This window comes from Pectinophora gossypiella, chromosome 4, assembly GCF_024362695.1.
Source record: "Pectinophora gossypiella chromosome 4, ilPecGoss1.1, whole genome shotgun sequence".
NCBI lineage: Eukaryota > Metazoa > Arthropoda > Insecta > Lepidoptera > Gelechiidae > Pectinophora > Pectinophora gossypiella.
Genome location: NC_065407.1, coordinates 16,847,621 through 16,868,162, shown reverse-complemented (window position 1 = coordinate 16,868,162; position 20,542 = coordinate 16,847,621). Strand labels below are relative to the sequence as shown.

The 20,542-nt window shown below is 37.2% G+C and overlaps 2 protein-coding genes and 1 long non-coding RNA gene across 5 annotated transcripts in view; 1 reads left to right on the top strand and 2 right to left on the bottom strand.

The window, feature by feature from the left end:
• LOC126382360 (N-acetylgalactosaminyltransferase 6-like) overlaps positions 1–20,542 on the bottom strand; it is a 166,402-nt gene that overhangs the window by 4,383 nt on the left and 141,477 nt on the right. Inside the window, exon 14 of one of the 2 annotated variants that reach the window (XM_050032175.1) lies at positions 3,335–3,356. The exons of the other annotated variant lie outside the window; for it this stretch is intronic. Within the exon in view, the coding sequence (XP_049888132.1) occupies positions 3,350–3,356 (7 nt within the window). The 3' untranslated portion in view covers positions 3,335–3,349. Of the gene's footprint in view, positions 1–3,334; positions 3,357–20,542 lie in introns of those variants that run through there. 2 annotated transcript variants of the gene reach the window in all.
• The window catches only part of LOC126382334 (teneurin-m), a 373,029-nt gene that overhangs the window by 234,919 nt on the left and 117,568 nt on the right, over positions 1–20,542 (top strand). The gene's annotated exons all lie outside the window — the stretch shown is intronic.
• On the bottom strand, positions 13,637–14,391 carry LOC126382435 (uncharacterized). Its single transcript, XR_007569060.1, has 3 exons — positions 14,034–14,391; positions 13,787–13,903; positions 13,637–13,681 (listed from the first exon to the last, which is right to left on the bottom strand). It is a non-coding gene; the product is annotated as an uncharacterized LOC126382435 (long non-coding RNA).

Below are 20,542 nucleotides of genomic sequence, written 5' to 3'. Positions count from 1 at the left end.
TTTTCACAAAACAATTACAAAAATTCATAGAGGATGTTCATTGGAATGATCATAAGGTGGTGGTCCTGAGATAAAAGGGCCTCACTCAGCACAAGTCGCGGCGTGAACTATGACACTGTTATAACACCTATATAAAATTAATTAATAATCTATATACGTCCCACAGCTAGGCACAGGCCTCCCCTCAATTAACCGGAGGGGGTATGGAGCATACTCTACCACGCTGCTCCACTGCGGGTTGGTGAAGGTGTTTTTACGGCTAATACCCGTGCCCGCCGAAGCATGAAATTTTTTCGGACAATCAAGTGATTCAAGCCTGAAAAGTCCTTACCAAACAAAGAACAGTCTCACAAAGTGATTTCGACAATGTCCCATCGGGAATCGAACCCGGACCTCCAGATCGTGACACTAACGGTCTAACCACAAAAAACATAAAATAATAATATAATAATAAGGGGCCTCTACGTTCTGGCTTCGGCTCCACGCACGCCTTCCGGGACTCCATAGGCGCGAGATATGGAAACGATATACAAATAATAAATGCAATAATATTATGTAAATATATGTTTTACATTATTATCAGTTATGTCTCATACCTATTATGATGGTCGTGGCGAACAAAAAAGCAAAAACATTTTCTTTTTTCAAATATTTCTTCCCACGAGCGGATTAACATACAATTTATCGTAATACCTCAAAGAAAACAATTTTGCGTCGTTACAATATCCGATGGTAAGCCTTTCAGATAAATTTACATGCTGCTCCTTCCTGATCGAATGCAAACATCCAAGTGAGCCTTTGCCTTGTAAAAACACTTCGACTTGCTGCCGGACCACATTGGGAGCGGGCGCGGTAGCGGGGAAACCAAACGCGTTTAGTTCATAAGCGGCCAACGGCCTCTGTGGTCCAGTGGTGGAGCGTTGGGCTCCGGAGGCCTCGGGTTCGAATCCTGGTAGGGACATATCACAAAAGTCACTTTGCGATCCCTAGTTCCGTTATAACATTTCAGGCTGATTACCTAATTATCCGAAAGTAAGATGATCCATGCTTCCGAAGGCACGTTAAGCTGTTGGTCCTGGTTACTACTTATTGATGTAAGTATGTAGTCGTTACCCGGTCTCGCGAGATCTCGTCTAATTTTTCAAGCATAATTTGACGAGATCCCATTCGTGATTGGGCAAATCTCTTTGAGTTATACTTTTTGTTATAATTATGCTGATTTCCAAAGAAAACTTCAATATTTAGTTATTTACCTAGTAATATTGAAGAATAAAGGTTTTTGTTTTTTGACAAAAATTAATTTGAAAAAAAAATCAGTTTTCATCGTTTTCAACCATCGTAACTTTACATTTTTTTATGAACTAGACGAAATCCCGAAACTTTCGGGATCTCGCGGGATTGGCGGGATTGCGGTCCCTCCAGAAACGGCTTGAGGGATATTTTCCTTGATAACATGATCTGTGCTTTATACTAACTAGTTAAGTTAGAAACCCCCGTGGTCGCGTCCGCCCCCGCTTGTGTTTACCAATGTAGGTAGGGCCTTATTCCACGATGCACCTTAGACGTGACGATGTAAAGATAACACGACGACCGCCGACATCGCCGCCTCACCAAGACAGACATGTTAGTGTTTGCATACTTTTAAAGCGATGTACACCGACCGATGACGTAAATTTTTACGATGTGTTAATAGTATTTTATGCAACAGTTGTATAAGAAGGGTCAAAAAATGCGAGTGGCGTGAGTTGCGATGTGAGCCTTGGCGAACATCGCAATAAGAGACGCCACGAGCATTTTTTGACCTAGTTATACAACGTTGCATACAATACTTTTTCTACGACGACGTAATTTTAAATGAAACAAAAATTATACAAAGAAAAATTTTAATTATAAAAATGAAGATGTAAATTTTGAATGGTATTGTGTGATATGGTAATCAATAGTTCTTCATCCATTTTTCCTATTTATTTTATACTTTTTAGTGTTTTGAAACGAAACACAAAAATTTTCCAATTTATTTTCCAACGCGCGGGAAAATGGCGGCAAATGTATACTTTTTTTTATAGTATATCTATGGCACCAAACAAAGTAAAGGTGCCAGTTTTCAGGCCAAAAAAAAAAAACAACAACAATGCTTTTTTGGCGACATTATAGTACAGTTACACTTTGTAAACAATGCTTTTATAGGCCATAGAGCGTACACTTTTTCAAAGAGTTTAATTATGTATGTACTTATATTAGACTTTTTGGTTATTTAAATGCCAGATTAAAGTAGAGGAGTAGAAAAAATCTGTTTTTATTACTTAATTCCCGGCAACGAAAGATATCTTTATGGTATTTTCATATGTATTACGGAAGCAGTAAAATATTCACTTGCAAATTATTTTATGCGAGTGAGCGAGTCGATGTGTTTTGAAAGAAAGAATTTATTATTACAAGAAAGAAAGAATTTATTATAACATTTATTATTTTCGAACACCACAGACACAGACAGACAGGTACATTACATTTAACATAGAACAGAAACCACACGGAAAATAATATCAAAAAGAACACAAAGATAAAAAAATATTAGAAAAAAAACAAAAACAAAAGAAACCAAAATGTTCTAATATATACATTATACATAGGTACAACTACAGCGTTTAATATAATATTTCAGCAGATAATTTATTTAAAATTTTATACGCCTATTTTAATGGCGATTACTCCACCGACAAGAGCGCAGCTCTTAAATAAAGAGAGAGACGCCTATTTTACGTAAGCAGAAACTTTGGAATTCCATATGTTTCAATCCTGACATACTTCTCTTACTTCCTCCACATTCATCAATCGTTTCGTCAGCGTAGATCGTACTAAACCTTTCATCTTGTTATTTATGAACATACGAATTCTTGTGACTTTTAATATCATCAAACAAGCATAAAAGCGTTTTACAATATCAAAGGTTATTCAATTTTCCTTCATGAAAGCACTATGTAGGACCAAATTGCATTGATTGTAATTTTATCTCTAAAATATTATTCTTCTTTTTGATTGCTCAAATCCACACTTAATATTATAAATGCGAAAGTAACTGTATGTCTATAACCTTTTCACGCTCAAACCACAGAGCCGATTTAGATGAAATTTGGTATGGAGATAGGTCCTCTAACCCCTTAGGTATTTTACAGTTACAAAATACTAAAAGGCAAAACGATTTTGTGTTATTTCAAACACTTTAAATAGACCGGTCATGACTGATCCGTGCTCAAAGGTGGCCATCAAACTCTGTTGCATTTTCTCGCTGCATCGCCATCATCAAGGGTCATCTTCGCTCTTCCTTAGCCGACGTCCGATTTTTCGTAGCTTAATATCTGTTATTAATTTATTATGTTACATAACATCACATAACAAATACTTTCTGTTAGACCAACGTGATAGGTGAGCAGTATCGCCGTCATAATTAGTGTATCATTCTGTTACTAATTTTGTACCTTATTTGTTTCAGGTAATTATTTATACGTCTCCCAGTAATCTACCGTGCATCGGATTAAGGTAAAAAACTGATTAAAAAAAATCCGCCTTCAAAATCTGTCTACTTGTGTTGCTAAGTGTAGTCATAGACTAAGGAATAATACTACGTATAGAACGGCAACTCTCCGCTCCCCACTAGCGCCTAAGCTGGTTTTAGGTCACCCCCCTCTCGAACAGTCATGAGCAATATAATGTACCCACTTTAGGACTCTGTCGCACTAACATATTTTGACATTTAGTTGAGACTTACAGTTCAATTTGTCATAAAAGTTAATGTGACATGGTACCAAAGTGTATACATATTAATGCTCGTGACCGAACATAGTTTAAACTTGAATCATAATTATGGCGTCAAACGTTACACACGCAGATGCGAGTGTACATTATAGTCAATGTATGGTGTCTGTGTAAAGAGGTTGTTTGTATGAAGTGTCCGGGATGTGGTATAGTTGTGGCATGCTTATGATTCTTATTCCTAATATCTATAATCCTACATATCATTGCTGATAATTATGTAGTCGCGAACAGACGTATGTGCAATTTTTGGCGATCCTGATTTGCACCTTTTGCAATAGTCAATAAGACAAATCAGTTTAGCAAAAAAATACAGATACGTCAGTTAGCAAAGTCAACCACGATATGCCTCCATTGGCATACTGTTTTTCTTTTTTAATTACCGACATTATTATTATTTTTTTTTTTTGCCGGATAATAACATGTTTTATTTCACTAAATTGGAGTACTAAATGCCATATCAAAGTTAATCGGATTCATTTTCTAAGTTGCGAACTCAATCTAAGTCGTATTATTTTACGTAAAATACTTGGTGTAATTACATAATCTAGCGACGTCTGGCAATTTACAGAACTATTTAATATAACTAAAATTAATCAAATTAAGTAATTGTATTCAACTCAGTAAGCTTTAATAATTAAGTCTCGCACGTAATCCCAATAAAAAAAAACATATTCAAATTCAAACATATCTTCATTTAGTAGGTAACACAGTTACACTTTTACATAACGAACATCTCATCCGCCTAAAACTACTGCAGCGTCTTACCACCTGTATAGCCGGGGAAAAGAATCCGCGAGAATAACCTCGGCACAGGGCCGCCATAGGCCCCTGACATGACTCATATGACGACTACGTACTTACATCAGTAAGTAGCAACCGGGACAGAACGTTTGGCAGTGTGAAATCGATCGACTAGGAACATTACTAATTTTAGCAGTGTTAGTCACATCACTAATTTTCACTGACAACTCTACGAGGTATATTCGGCGCGTGCAATGGAGTTGTAAAAATAATGCTGCATTTAAGCAAAACGCTATTTTCTATAACACAGATATTTCTTCTCTATAATCTATGTTCACCTTAGATTATTATAATGACCAAAGTAGGTTGGTATGTTATGGATAATACCCATTTGGTAATTATTTACGAAATTGCCTTGTCCCTTTGACCGTGAATTGACCCGGCCAGACCTTAAGATCCATTAAATATAATGGAGCATACTTAGTAACTTCATATTGGTTTACTATTATGTTATTATTATGACTGTTTGGGCTGTAAAACTTAAGTAAGTCGACTCAGGATAGTCAATTGAATCGCCTTCTCTTTACCTTACTTTAATTGATTTATAAAAACAATAATATAATCTCAAAAACTACAAAAAGTCGTTGCCAATTTAAAAATTCTTATGTGTCGCCCTCAACAAATTTCTTTTTTGTCAGGATCAAATAGTATTTTGCTCCTAAAGCATTCAGTACAAACTCTTATGTACGTGAATATAAATTATCTTTTAATATTTTTAACACAGTCATACAAAACATTCAGTCATTGAAACATTTTCAGGCGGAAGTTTTTTTTTAATTTCCGTAAAATTTACCCGATTGCACATAATATATTTTAAATTGGCAACGACGAAATGCTAGGAGTCACAACTTATACACCAAGATTCATTATATGAGGTAGGTGCTCACTAACGCGGCATTTTTCAAAAGTCATCCCCCAAAGAGTTAAAAATGGGGTCGCAAGTTTGTCATGTTTAAAGTAAAAATCATGTTTCGTATGCGAAGTGGCGGGTTGATAGCTAGTAATTTGATAAAAGCCTCACACATTCTGCCATTCGAAATTCTAAATTCAAAAACGTATTTTTACCCACATCATTAGCATTGTATTCACATACATTCAAAATGTATGGGTGTGTGTGCTACAAATTTTTCAATAGTGCCTACCGACTCCGGGTCGACACTCATTTGCTAAAACATCCCCCTATAGGCTCGCGCATAGACATACGAACTGGTAGACAGGGCACTGCTAATGAAAATCTACATACTTAAACACAAACATACGGTGGATGACAGGACGAAAATTCGTCGAAGAAAATAGAATCGTACTTTAAAAAATTCAATTATAATAGAATATTTTAAGAGTCTATTTGCAGACACTGGTGGTTGCAATTGCAAAACGTTTGCGCGGGATGAAATTGATTTCATATCGATTGTATGAAAATTAAGTATTCGCTAGTAGCTTAATATCCAAAAAAAGTATTTGTTTGCGCGGTGCCAACATATAATGTTCTCAACAAGTACGTACGCTCTATATATCAGTTATACCTATTGTGGGATATTCCATTGCTTTATTTTGTTTAAGCTATTCAAACATCACTTATTTCTCAGTTATAACATACCTAATACAATATACTTAACGACTTTTCAGTAAATTATCACTTCATCTTTACTCGATAAACCTTTTGATGTCAAAATATGTTACAAAATTCTATGGCATTTTCGCATGACATAAAGATTCGTAACTCTATATGACTCCGCAGTGATGAATGCACCAAGTTTGTCGGTGTCAAGGCGCGGCGGAAAAAATCGCGAACGTTACACGATGGAAATACCACGTCCTCCGCTCTGATTGGCAGCCGTGAGTATTTGAAAATCGAACGCCTTAACAAATGGAACGCCACTCGAATTTCGAAGTTAATGAAATATTTTTCTCTTTTATATACTGGCCAGTGTTGGTTTTATAGAAATAAAATTATAACGAGAATTTATTGGTAATTTGTTTTTCTGTGAAATGATTAAATCTGTTTTCTCTTACGTGTGATTGTTCTAGTAAGTAAATAACAAAATTCGACTATAAAACAAATATAATTAAATCACAAATAATGAGTGCTTACTACAGTTAATTAAGGTGAGTCATTTAATAGATACTAGATAATTATGAAATTAAAAAGTAGTTTTATTTACTGTAAGTATCAAAATTATGCTTGACTTCAATTTTCTTTTTTCGTCTTGACTTCGTATCAACAGTGGCTCCTACTAACCTACCCAATTAGGTTGTGGCCATGAGTTTTTGTATGTGTGTATCAAAGGACGATGACTCAAAACGTCCCCAATCTAAGGTAATCTTTTTAAAGATACTAATGAAATACTATAAATTACCTTTTGGAAGAGGGGCGGGTCTCATAGAGTTACGGTCGTGCTCTTTTAATGTTCAAAATTCAAATCATATTTTCTTTTTTTAAACGTTGCCAATATTTACTATGCCTGAAATAATATTCGCAGGTGAGAATTATATCAAAAGAGGTCACATGCAAAAAGGGTCCAATTGGCGAGATATTGAACGAAGATCGGAAGGGCAAGCATTTCTTATGCCATGACCCAATTTTGAAGGCCTTTGTGCGACCCACGCGTGACCCTCGAGTCCAATAATATTAGAGAATGACAGGTATAATAAAACTTCGTTCACATAGACATGGGGCCTTGCGTTTCCTGTGGACACCGTGTCACTTCTTTAATTCATCATTTTATAATTACATATTAATTGATCGCTCGCATTATATTCAGGGTAACGCGCTTCTCCTTTTCTAATTTATCAATGTTTAGCTTCCTACCTTGAAAAATACGAAAAGTCCATAAAATTTCACCCCCTCTTTAGTCAGCATACCAATTTTTAGCTTTCTATCCCAATAGTCAGAGGTACATCCAACGCAAGATAAACTAAGAACCGACCCCTCAACAAGCTTTCTGTTAGACCAACGTGATAGGTGGTGAGCCGTATCGCCGTCTACAACTATGTTAGTCAAAAACTGCACATGGGTTCGAACCGACGCTCCCCGATTGAGAAGCGGTGGTGCATTGAAAGTGCACCACTGTGAGTGACAAATATACGAATTATCTCTCTCTCTCTCTATTTAAGAGCTGCGCTCTTGTCGGTGGAGTAATCGCCATTCCTCTCTTCTTCCCACCAAAACCTTCACCTGCCGATACGACACGACCTGCACCTTCTCTTTTATTTGTTTCATAAATGTTATCCTAGGTCTACCCCTTCTTCTCTTCCCTTCAATTTTTCCTTCTATAATGTTTGTTATAAATGAATCGTGTCGTATCAGGTGGCCAATCATATTTCCTCTCCGCCTCTCGATAGTCCGCAATATGGTTCTCCTTTCTTCAACTCTTTCCAGCACTTTTTCATTTGACACCATTTCAGTCCAGCTTATACCCTCCATCCTTCGCCAACACCACATCTCAAACGCTTCCAATCTCTCCAGTCTCTCTGTGTCATAGTCCACGTTTCACTTCCATAGAGTGCAATGCTCCAAATATATGATTTAATAAACCGAAAAATATATTGATTTAATATATTATAATATTTTGGAGAGAATCCGAGGATATCGTGCTATTTATGTAACTACATCTGCACGATCGACTGCCGGTATATCTTATAATATTCAAATTCTGACCATAAAAGTCCGAGTTTTATATTCGGTGCCACGTCTTAGTAATAAATCCGAAGTGACGATTTGGTACGACATAAAACTGGATCGGCAAAGCTTACTGCACTGAAGGCGTTTACGACGAAGGCCTAACACCCCTTAAGTATTTACAACGCAATGCGATCATAAAAACGCACATAATATCGATAAACGTTTGACGTCCAATCTACCAGCAATAAAATTGGGTATTTTGTTCAAAACACTCGGTTGACAACAATTTTATTGTTCACCCTATAGAGTTACTGACGAGACCGTGTAACTAAAATGTTTCCATGTCTTTTCCTCAACGACATATCGCTACTAATCTCGTTAAAGACAACTTTGATCGTTGTTCGACTAAACACAGATTCTGTTAACAATCGTACGACCCATTCAGTCTCTTAGGTATATTTATTATTGCGGACGCTTTTATCATATCTTCTAGACGTCTAACAGTCTAAAGCATTTCTGAACAGGAAAATTAATTTGAGTCCCAAAGGAAGCTGCGGGCAGTGTACTTACTCGAAGCTTCCACAGGGATTCAAGAGTGGCAGCAAATCGGCTTTCATATCGGAACGTAAAGGAAAGATGCCCGCGTTAACAGACCAGCGAAACTCACAAAAACCAAAAACAGTTTATCCGGGGAGAACCTGTGTATTTTTCAAACAAATCTCTCTCGCAGAAGTTGACGCGAGCGGATCCGGACCGTCCGCCTTTTCCTACTATCTGAATTGCAAATCGCGATGTGATGACGGCGTTATACAAAACTAAAAGTGTCGGCAAACTTCGGATTAAACTTCCACCGCGTCGCAGGTACAGAAACAAAAACCTCACTTACAATTATGATAATTCCGTCGCATCTCACCGGATTGAATTTGCATGGCCGCTATCCGTGGCTATGTCAACTAAGCTACCTTTCCCAATGAATAATGCAAGCGCGCTACGCCACTTACCTGGGGTATTAACATATTTATTAATAAAATAAATATCAGACGTCCGCTCCTCGCGAAATCTCGGAGCAGAATGAACGGGAGCGTTTCAGGGAGTCGTACAATTTCTGTCTACCTACGCTTCCTAGTGTTGACATAGCAGGCAAACTTCGCGAATGAGAGAGCTTATAGTGAATTGTTAACTGTAACGACGTAATGTATGGCATTCATTATATGAATTGAGTTAGGAGGGCGCGAACGACGATGTTCATTTCATTAATGTGTACAAAATTAAACACAAATATTCTACGTACACGTTGTCTGAGGGTATGACAATTGTTTACTTTTATGCTGAGTAATTTCGTGTCGACTTACTGTAATTATAATACCACGTTAAGAAACCTTTCTTTATTTAAATACTTTCCTTTCTAAATTTAAAGTTAATACCTATTAATTATTTATCACGTTTGTGAACAGAACAGTGTAACATATACAATCAATAAGCAAGGTATCATGTGCCCACCTTAGAAGCCTGTCGCATTATCATATTTGACAATTCTTCTTCTTCTATCATGTGGGTTGTGAGGTGGAGTACCAACCGCATCAACCCTGGTGTCAGGGTTACTATTGAGCCGCCAAAGGCCCGTGACTTGGCTCATGTAACGACTACATAGTAACACACATACATACACACACGTACAATTAATGAGACTTTACAGTTCAATATGTCAAAAAGTTAATGTGACATGGTACTAAAGTGACCATAGATAGATAAAATCGCGCTCATTATCCCCAAATGACAGACGCCCTGAGCCGAGGTTCGCGCCCAACTGGGCACCCTCAGGCCTGTTGTCTTAAACGTTGTACCAGGTGAGAGCCTTCAGCGCGCCCCATTTGTCCGGCCAAGTAGTTAATGCCATCTGCGGCAAATCTACAATAAGTCACGTCAAAAAAAAAAGGTAACCCAAATCTCAGATGTAATCAGTTGACTATACGTATTTGTAGCCACTATTTTTTGTGACAGGCACCTAAATGTCAATGTATGTCGTTTTTGACATGATGGATAATGTTATGGGCGATAGGCTGATCCCTCACCATAAGGTTCATCATATCCATCTTAGGACTTCGTATCAATAGTGGTTGGAAATTGTCTTTGATAACTTGTGGCTCTGCCCACCCCATTGCGGATTGCTGGCGTAATTTTAAGTGTCTATGTACCTAAATGCGTGCAACAAAATATACTACAGACCATACAACAACAGGTAGTTTTAAAATAACAGTACTTCAATCACAAATAAGTGAATAAATACACATTCAAGCCAACATTCCCATGGTTTGATAACTAACCGTTGTAAATGATCAGCGATTTTCCACCATTTTCCCATTACAGGACAATTTCATTTGACCGTTATACACTGTATAATTTACAGTACAACTTGCAAAGGATACATTGTTAAAAGTCACTCTAACGATCAACTCTATCCTAGACTAAATAATAAAAAGGAATACTAATTAAGAAGTGCTAGTAAGAGTAACGGAAAGGAGGCAAATATTGAGAGTTATTGATGTCAGAAGAGGCAAGATGATTGGACACTTAATAAGACACGACGAAATTATTAAAAACATCATAAAAGCGACTACGTACTTATTTTAATAAGTAATAACCGGGACTAACGGCTTAACGTGCTTTCCGAAGCACGGATCGTCTTACTCCGGTTCCAAATGAAAATTAGCGTCATAGTCTAGGCTATGGCATTATGCTGAGGTGGAACCGTTTCGGCATACATTTATAATTGTATTATTTTATTTTAATATGTGAAAACAATAAGTATGTCGAATAAATATTTTTTTCTTTTTTTCTTTTCTTTCTTACTTACGTACGTAGACGTTACATGAGTGGATGTCAGGGGCCTATGCTCAGTAATAAAACCCTGACACCAGGGTTGATGGGGTTGGTAATCCACCTCACCATCCCCACGACAGAAGAAGAGATCATAAAAGGTTGGTCATTAACCTCACAACCCACATAAAATAAGATATATCACCACCCCTCTTAAGATATTACAGGTGCGAAAAGAAAGGAAGAAAAGTTTACTATTTTTTTGTGCGCGCGGGCATTAATCAAAAGATTTCCCTGAGCGCAAAATGCGTCATAAACTGGTAAAAAGTGCCGAGTCCCCTGCGACTGAGTGCATTCGGCTCGTAAATTTATATAGCTAAATTAAATACGTGGATTGCAGGTGAATTCGGTAGAGTTTGGTCATAGGATAAAGATAACAGAGGGTACACTACATCAAAAACCGCGCCAAATAATGCACGCTATTTACGTACGATAAGCTGCATAAGTCTAATCACTTTCTTGCAAAGTAATAAATTATCTAGTTGCACATAAGACCTTCTGGTTTCATGTCGTTTTTGTAATACACCAAAAACACATCCAAAAATATATTTTTTAATTATGACAACTAATGGTTCATAATTTCACCACTGTTTACAAATAATTCGCTTTTTATTGCACATGTTCATCTACGGAGATTACTTCGTAATACATAAACACAAACATACTGTGATAAAAGAAAACCTGTGGCCTTATTGTTAGATAGAAATTTCCTATCTCAAATATTTTTTCACAGCATAGACAATACAATTAAACAATAGCAAAGAATAAAATCTAACAATAGAATGCAACAAAATATCAAACAAAATGCAAAAGGCAGTTGTTTTGTTGCAATAGAATTTAACAATTATTTTTTTTTGTTTTATGTGGTTAGCTAACTAGAATCATATATCAGAATCAATCATATTTCTTTGTTTATAATTGTAATAGGTATAATAATATCCCTAACAAGAAAAAAAGAAGAAATCCCTGATAATCGACGGAGTGTACCTACTGATGTTGTTAGACTATGGCTCGGTGAAACTAATGTATTGACCCCCTGAGACAATCGGACAGTGGAATTGACAAGAAAAAACGGGAGGGCAGTTTTTAGGGTAGTATTTTTCCTAACGTCGAAGTTATACACAGAGATCGGTGTAGAGCTCGGGTCAGTGACCTTAAACTTTTTTACTTAGCATCTGGCTTGCAGTACTAATGCAGCCTGTAATGTCTCAATTTAAAATCTGGAAGGCTCAACCTGTACACTCCATATAAAAATCTCTTTCTTAGCATAGTATAAGAAAAGTAGCTATGCTCAAAAGTGACAGCTAACATTTGAAGGTTAGCCCAGCTAATCCCACCACGCGTTGCCATTTCGTAAAAAATAAATTACCCACGACCTATGCGGAGAGCTACCGTTCTATGCGTAGTATTATTCTTTATTCTACATTGTTTTAAGTTTACGCGGTTATTATCATAATTAAAGCACATAATAACGGGTTCTTACCGCGTTTAAATGGGGATATGAGACTCCCGATATTAACGCGGTAAGAACCCGTTATTATGTGCTTTCATCATCATCATCATCAGCCCATTAACGTCCCCACTGCTGGGGCACGGGCCTTCCCTATGGATGGATAGGGAGATCGGGCCTTAAACCACCACGCGGGCCCAGTGCGGATTGGTGGTTATTAACGACTGCTAATGCAGCCGGGACCAACGGCTTAACGTGCCTTCCGAAGCACGGAGGAGCTCGAGATGAAAACTTTTTTTTTGTGGTCACCCATCCTATGACCGGCCTCTGCGAAAGTTGCTTTACTTCAACAATCACAGACCGAGCGCGTTAACCGCTGCGCCACCGAGCTCCTCATTATATGCTTTAATTATTATGTGCTTTAATTATTGTTTATTCTGTCAAAAAATAAGCATCGCGCCCGATCACCGAAGTCGGCGTGGACGGAAAACAAGTCTAATTATAAAATTACAAAAGAAAAGCAATTAAACTAACAACTGTCGATGTTCCCTTCGCCGTTAAAGTATGCATTTGTCCTGCGTTCGAAAACTCGGTAGACATAGCATTATGCGCCAGGAACATACAAATATACGGCGCAAGTTCTAGGCGCTTTCTGAATTATGCATACATTCTCCGCACATTAAACCGATATGGCCGCGGCGGCAGATTAAATATGGACACCCTGTTTAGTCATTCAGTCGTGCTAACTATGAGGTGAGAATGTAGAGGGTGTACGTACATTAACAAGACGATGCGATGTTACAGGATTGAATTTTATGACATTAAACTGTCTCTGTGGTCCTGTGGTAGGTACATCTGCTCGCTTCTCAATAGAGGATGCTTGTCAGTACCGGATTTGCACCAATGAGCTACTAATTTATCTAAAGTGCAATTTTGACTAACACAGGTGGCTCGACCATTATATATGGCGATACGGCTCACCACCTATCACGTTGGTCTAACAGAAAACTCGGTGAGATGTGGTACTTCGTTCATCTAGCGATGGATGTATGTACCTACATCTGAATACCCTAGCCGCATCCAAGTGCTGGAACGATTTGCCGCCGCCGTTTCGTAGTCTGAAAACAATTCACAGCTTTAAATCAAAGTACAAATGCTATCTCCTAGATATGCAACTACTAAACTAATAAAAAAATCATCAAATACCAATAAAGTTTGTTTACCTCATTGGTTTCAACACGGTAGCGCGGCGGAGTCCTCCCAGCGGGCTGGATGCGGCGCCGAAACCATTGTCATAATATGTAATAATTATGCTTTCCGTCGGGTGATATTTGCGTGATCTGGAAAATAATCGCACACATAGGCTTCATTATACTGTACCTCAATCAACAAAAAAAAAGGAGGTAGGTACGTATACCCATACAAGTTAGGTAATGTTGTGGGTAGGTACTTTAAGGAGAAAACACTTACCTCGTGGAAGGTTTATCGGGGTTTTCAATTTAACCTTGAATGCGATGACGGCTCGTTACTTATACCCGTTGCACTTTTTGTTTTGTATAATGTTTATGGGCTGTTGTTCAGCATTTGACGAAATTTGTTGTCTCCTATTTAAATAATATATGTATTTTTGCTTTACTACTATTCACTATTATTTGATTTAATGTGCAATTTTATTACAATTTATTATAATTTCGTTTTTTTTTTCTTTAGAATGCGTCGTGCCTGTTCGGAGGCGCGACGGTCGAATGGGAAAAATATCATATCAATAAGTATTATACTGGCAGAAATTGGACTAGGTACTTTGCCGACCGAGCTGACTCGAGGAGCTGCGCGCGCGATAGATACTAACACAAACAGACTACACAATACACATACTTACACAATATAATTCCTATATATTATGTTCTATGCATTCGTATTTGTTTATATCAGGTGCGTACTATGTCCGCTTGCATTAATTATTATTATAATACTAACATTAAGTATTTATGTATACGTTTTTGTGATAAATATGTAAAATATATTATATGTACACCTACATTCTATTTTAAGTAATTTCATATTTAATCTATGTATGTACGAATATTAACGTATATTTATGAAGCACGACGTTCGTGCCTCACCCAACAGGGTCCACATAATACCAGCGTCGTGGTTCACGCCGCGACTTGTGCTGAGTGAGGCCCTTTTATCTCAGGACGTCCACCACCACCTTATGATCATTGTAATGAACATCCTTCTATGCTTTTTGTAATTGTTTTGTAAAAAAAAAATGATGTTATTGTCTCGTATTTGTGTGTGGCGTCCTTTTATAATAAATTTTTTCTTCTAGATTGGAATTTCTATTCTAGTTGGGATCGTAAGCATATGTTAGGTATGTTGTATGTACCATAATAAAATTAATCATTTCTTTTTGCATGAGCCATGTCAGAGGCCTTTAGCGGCTCAGTAGTAAACCTGAGACCAGTGTTGATGAGGTCTAGCTTGATCTCATACACAACCCACAAGGGAATAAGAAGAAAAAGACATAGGTACTTCTGCTTCTAATCCTTTTATCCCTTGTTGGGCTCGAATAATAGATACTAACAGGTACCCCTGGTACAGATACCAGGGGTTCCCAATCTTTTTTCAACCTGCGGCGCAGTTACAAGTCTAGTATTTTGTAACGGCGCCCTTCCCTAGCTAAGTTGTTAGGTTAGGTTACTTCGTGGGAGATAGGAAAACGTCCGCGACGATGGTAGGTACCTACCGTGGTTGTAAATTTAAAATCACGGTCGAATAAGTGTGACACGACGCTATATTATTTACAATACAATACATCATCATCATCAATTTAAGAGCCCCGCTCTTGTCGGTGTAGCGTTTTCCTCCATGCTACTTTTTTAGGGGAAAATAGGGCAGTGGTTTCCCTCTCGCCTTCCGCCCCGCAGAATAATACAATACAAAAACGCTTTATTGCACATATAAACACAACACTAAAAACAATTACAAATGTGATAGGAGAAGTACAATCGGTGGCCTTATTGCTAAATAGCAATTTCTTCCAGGCAACCTTAGGGCGAATGAACATGCTACATATTGGAGTCGGGGACGGTGCTGCAGGTATAAGTAAATAATAATGCAATATAACTTAAAACGATCTACATAAAACATACCTAAACATACATGCAAACATACGTATATATACACATACATACAATACACGCATATACATACATCTCTCATATAAATATAAAAAGCTTATGGCGCCGCTCTTTACTTTCTACGGCGCTCCAGGGCGCCGCGGCGCACACTTTAGGAACCCCTGCTCTTTACTAAATATATTTAGACTTCAACGAATTAGACAGTCAGTATTATTAGTTTTCTTTTTCCTTCAAGTCCTAAGACCAGTTTTCTTTTTTCAGTCTGCATTTGAATCTAACTGGATAGCTGAATTGGTAAAACTTTGATTAGTCTGCAGAAGTCTTCGACTGCTTTTTGTTAGCATTATTTGAATAAGATTCAATATTTCTGCTTAGACATAGCTTAGTTTTGAATTTCGTTGAAACTTTCTTGTTTTTACAGTACAAAACTTTTGTAATTTAAATTTATTAGACGTTTTTCAACGACTGGATATAAGTATTTTTTTTAGATTTACGAATTCTGTTTATGAATTGGCAACTCATTATTTTTAATAGCGATCCAACTTATTACAAGTTTCTACGTTTTTAAGTTAGTTATGGATTTTTTGTTTCTTTTATAAAGTCACTTTTATGAAGTCACTTAAAAGGCAAAAAGGTACAAGAGAGGGTATACTAGCGTTGCGGATGATAATTGTCAGAAGGATGGATTTAGGGTTAGACATACATATAGCAGTCATAGACTTAGAGAAAGCGTTCGACAAGGTGGACTGGAAATTGATGATGAAAGCACTTACGGACATTGGAGCGTATAACCCGGGTACTTTCCAAGGCCAGAGTGAACAGGCACCTACTGGGCGAGCTCGCTCCATCTTAGGCCTCGTCAATGACTTCGAGCAAGTCTGGGGCCAAGCAAACCCATCAAAAGTAAAAAAAACTACCATAATATCAGCCTTATTTCATATTTTGTTACAACTGTCACGTGGTCAATTTGCGGATTTTCTAGGCACGAGTGAATAGGCACTATCTGAGTTTACGTGCTTCACCTTAGACCACATCGTTGCTTTAGACCAGACTGGAACGTGGTCAAACGCCCTTAAATCTGTTAATAAAAACAGAAAATACAAAATTGAATGGTTAAGTATCAAAAGTTTATTTTATTTTAATTTATTTTATTGTCTTAGGGAAGCTTACAACATTATTTACAATATATGTGACTTAATAATAACTATAGGCCAATTACAAGCTACCACAAATGATTGAAAATAAATTTAAACTATTTGAGAAAAATAGAAAAATGAAAGCAATTAGAAGAAAATACAATTTTAAGACATATGTAAAGCCATAAAAGTAGAAACATTAAACAAAATAAAATTCTACTCTCTCTCTCTCTATTTAAGAGCTGCGCTCTTGTCGGTGGAGTAATCGCCATTCCTCTCTTCTTCCCGCCAAAATACTACTACTACAACTAATATTAATATTGCTATTATTTAATATAGTTACTTACAAGCGAGGTCTTAAGAGAACCAGCGCTGCTGCAAAACAAATCGCATTCAGAACTGTTGAAAGTGTTGAAAGTTATTATACACATCGTCAGTTTATACATGTAAGTATATTTATAAGTCATCATCATCATCACCCATTAACGTCCCCACTGCTGGGGCACGGGCCTTCCCTATGGATGGATAGGGAGAACGGGGCTTAAACCACCACGCGGGCCCAGTGCGGATTGGTGGTTATTAACGACTGCTAATGCAGCCGGGACCAACGGCTTAACGTGCCTTCCGAAGCACGGAGGAGCTCGAGATAAAAACTTTTTTTTTTGTGGTCACCCATTCTATGGCCGGCCTTTGCGAAAGTTGCTTAACTTCAACAATCGCAGACCGAGCGCGTTTACCGCTGCGCCACCGAGCTCCTCATATTTATAAGTATATTGTGCTTAAATCCCCCTCGGTTGTAACAGTTTAGGGTAAACGCACCTGCAACGTAACACCCCTGTAAATCACAGTTTATTTAAACAGAGCGGTTCTCGACAACCCGCATCTTGTGAAAGTTCCCGTTTTATTTCCAAAAAAACTTTTATAATTCCGCACCATTTTCGACGAGCGCTCGTTAAGTCACCTTTGTTGAGCCACGCTTGAAACGCAAACAGCGTGGATTCAGGCAATTGGCCATGATTATGTATATTGTAAATTAGAAGGCGTATTAGAAGGGAAAAAATGGGATTAAAAAAGTAAATCTGAGAAAAATTACGAAAGTATATTTTTCGTGATATTTTTATGTTTAGGTACGACATAGGATGGCATCACATGAATACGAGATTCATTTTGAAGTTTTCTGAGCAATAGACTTCAATTTCAGTTCAATTACTTCTTGAAACGAGTCGATCGTTCATACCTGTATTGACACTTTATTTATTTTTTATTTTAACATAAAAAAAACACCCACCCACTAATAAATTAATTACACAGGGTATTCTTTTTTCTACTTTTTGAATCTGTGTTTATTTATTTATTTATTAAGTACTACTACATCATACGCATACATTGCGTGCGCATTGGAGCAGCGTGGTGGAGTATGCTTCATACCCCCTCCGGTTGATTGAGGGGAGGCCTGTGCCCAGCAGTGGGACGTATATAGGCTGTTTATGTTATGTACTACTGCATCACATATATAAAACATTAACAACTAAGACAGTTACTAAAATTAAGACTTATATATATGACAATTACAGTGTACAGTCATGAGCAATATAATGTACCCACGTTAGGACTCTGTCGCACTAACATATTTGACATTTAGTGAGACTTACAGTTCAATTTGTCAAAAAAGTTAATGTGACATGGTACCAAAGTGTACACATATTAATGCTCGTGACCGTACATAGCATATGCAAATTAGTAACATTGTAACAAAAACTTTAAGGGGTGATTCGGATCATGTTTCTGATTTAACAAGTGGAATATTCCTGAAAATAAATGAAAATTTAATATTTTTTTCGTTTGTTTTTTGACATATTTTTTTGTGTCCATTATCCCTAACTAAACTGTAATATAATTGTTTACCTAAAGGTCGGTTTTATTAAATTTTAAATATGAAATATACATTAAACTGGCTCGGGATTGGTCGTCCTATTATTCAGGAATGTAATAACTGTCTACGAAGAGTTAGTCGCAAACGATTCTTTTGTTATGAACCTTTATTAAAACCTCAGCAAGGTTGTCATATCAATAACTCAATTTATTAATAACGGCATTGTACCGACGAAGATCGCTTATCAGAATAACGTCCTATTTCTTTTTCTCAAATAAATGGATGCCATTCGCTAGTTTATATTCATGATAATTATATAAAAAGAAAAAAACAAATATTAAATGTGAAGTTTATGGATAAGTAATAAATGTCGTGATATAAATTATATGAGATCCAAACTAGAATCACTTTGTGATCCCTAGTTTGATTAAGACATTACATGCTGATGACATGATTGTCCGAAAGTAAGACGATCCGTGCTTCGGAAGGCACGTTAAGCTGTTGGTCCCGGTTACTACTTGCTGATTTTAGTAAGTAGTCGTTACATGAGCCATGTGAGCGGCCTTTGGCGGCTCAATAGTAACCCTGACACCAGGGTTGATGGGGTTGGTAATCCACCTCTCAACCCACATGATAAGAAGAAGAAGAATACAGTTTTTGTAATTATTTCCTTTTATGTTGGTGCAATAAAGTGTATTATAATTATAAAATATTTGATAGAATTATTCGAACCTAGTCAGGAAATCGTCCACCACGCCGGCGGGGTTGGTATCCGGGTACTGAAGTGTTTGCTGTCGCGAGCTGAAGGCTGCCTATATGACTAGAGTAATCGGGTCATCGGGATCGTATATTACGTCCTTCGCACGCCGATACTTTTCAGTACCGTCCGTAAGCGGGATGTATTCGGAAGTTTATAGTCAAATTATGTGGTTTAGAGCCACAACAAGGATTCAAAGCTGTGGACGCTACGATGTAAATCACGCTTTCTCAGCGCTAATTAAAAAGCAAGAAACATGTTATTTTACAGAGTTGACTGTTCTGTACTTCTAGGAACTCTGAACAAACGTTTGTCTTGTAGTCAACTTTAATAAAATATGGCGGACGGTAAAATGTCAGTAGGACCGCATCGAGCATTATGGATTCCATAAACAATGTTCTCGTCTAAAAATAGCACAGCACAGGTAAATATAAGGAGTCGACCGCTTGCTATCGCGTCGAGTCCCTCTTTGTCTACTTAATAATGCATCGGACAGATCGATAAACTTACAATAGGGCACTATTCGATATTGCTAATAGGACCTTCTGTTGACGGAATTCCATATTTGAGCTGTGTTAAGACTGAATTTTGAACTTTGCATTGACATTGTGTATACAGGGTGTTAGTGACATCGTAACGAAAACTTTGAGGAATGATTCAGACCATGATTCTGAGTTGATATCAAGTGGAATTTTCCGTCGCAAAAGTATGGATAGCAAAATAATTAAAAAAGACAATTCATGAATTTTTTGACAGGAAATTCCATTTAATATCAACTCAGAATCATGGTCTGAATCATATACCCCATACCTACTTGTATGGCTACCGTATGTACTTGTACGGGGTGTAAGTGACATCGTAACGAATACTGAGGGGGATGATTCAGCTGATTATTCTGAGTTAATATCAAGTGGAATTTTCCATCGCAAATGTATAGAATTGAAAATAATTTTAAAAAACTAAAAAAATTGCATGATTTTTGCGACGGAAAAATCCACTTGATATCGACTCAGACTCATGGTCTGACTCATCCCTCAAAGTTTTCGTTACGATGTCACTAACACCCTTTA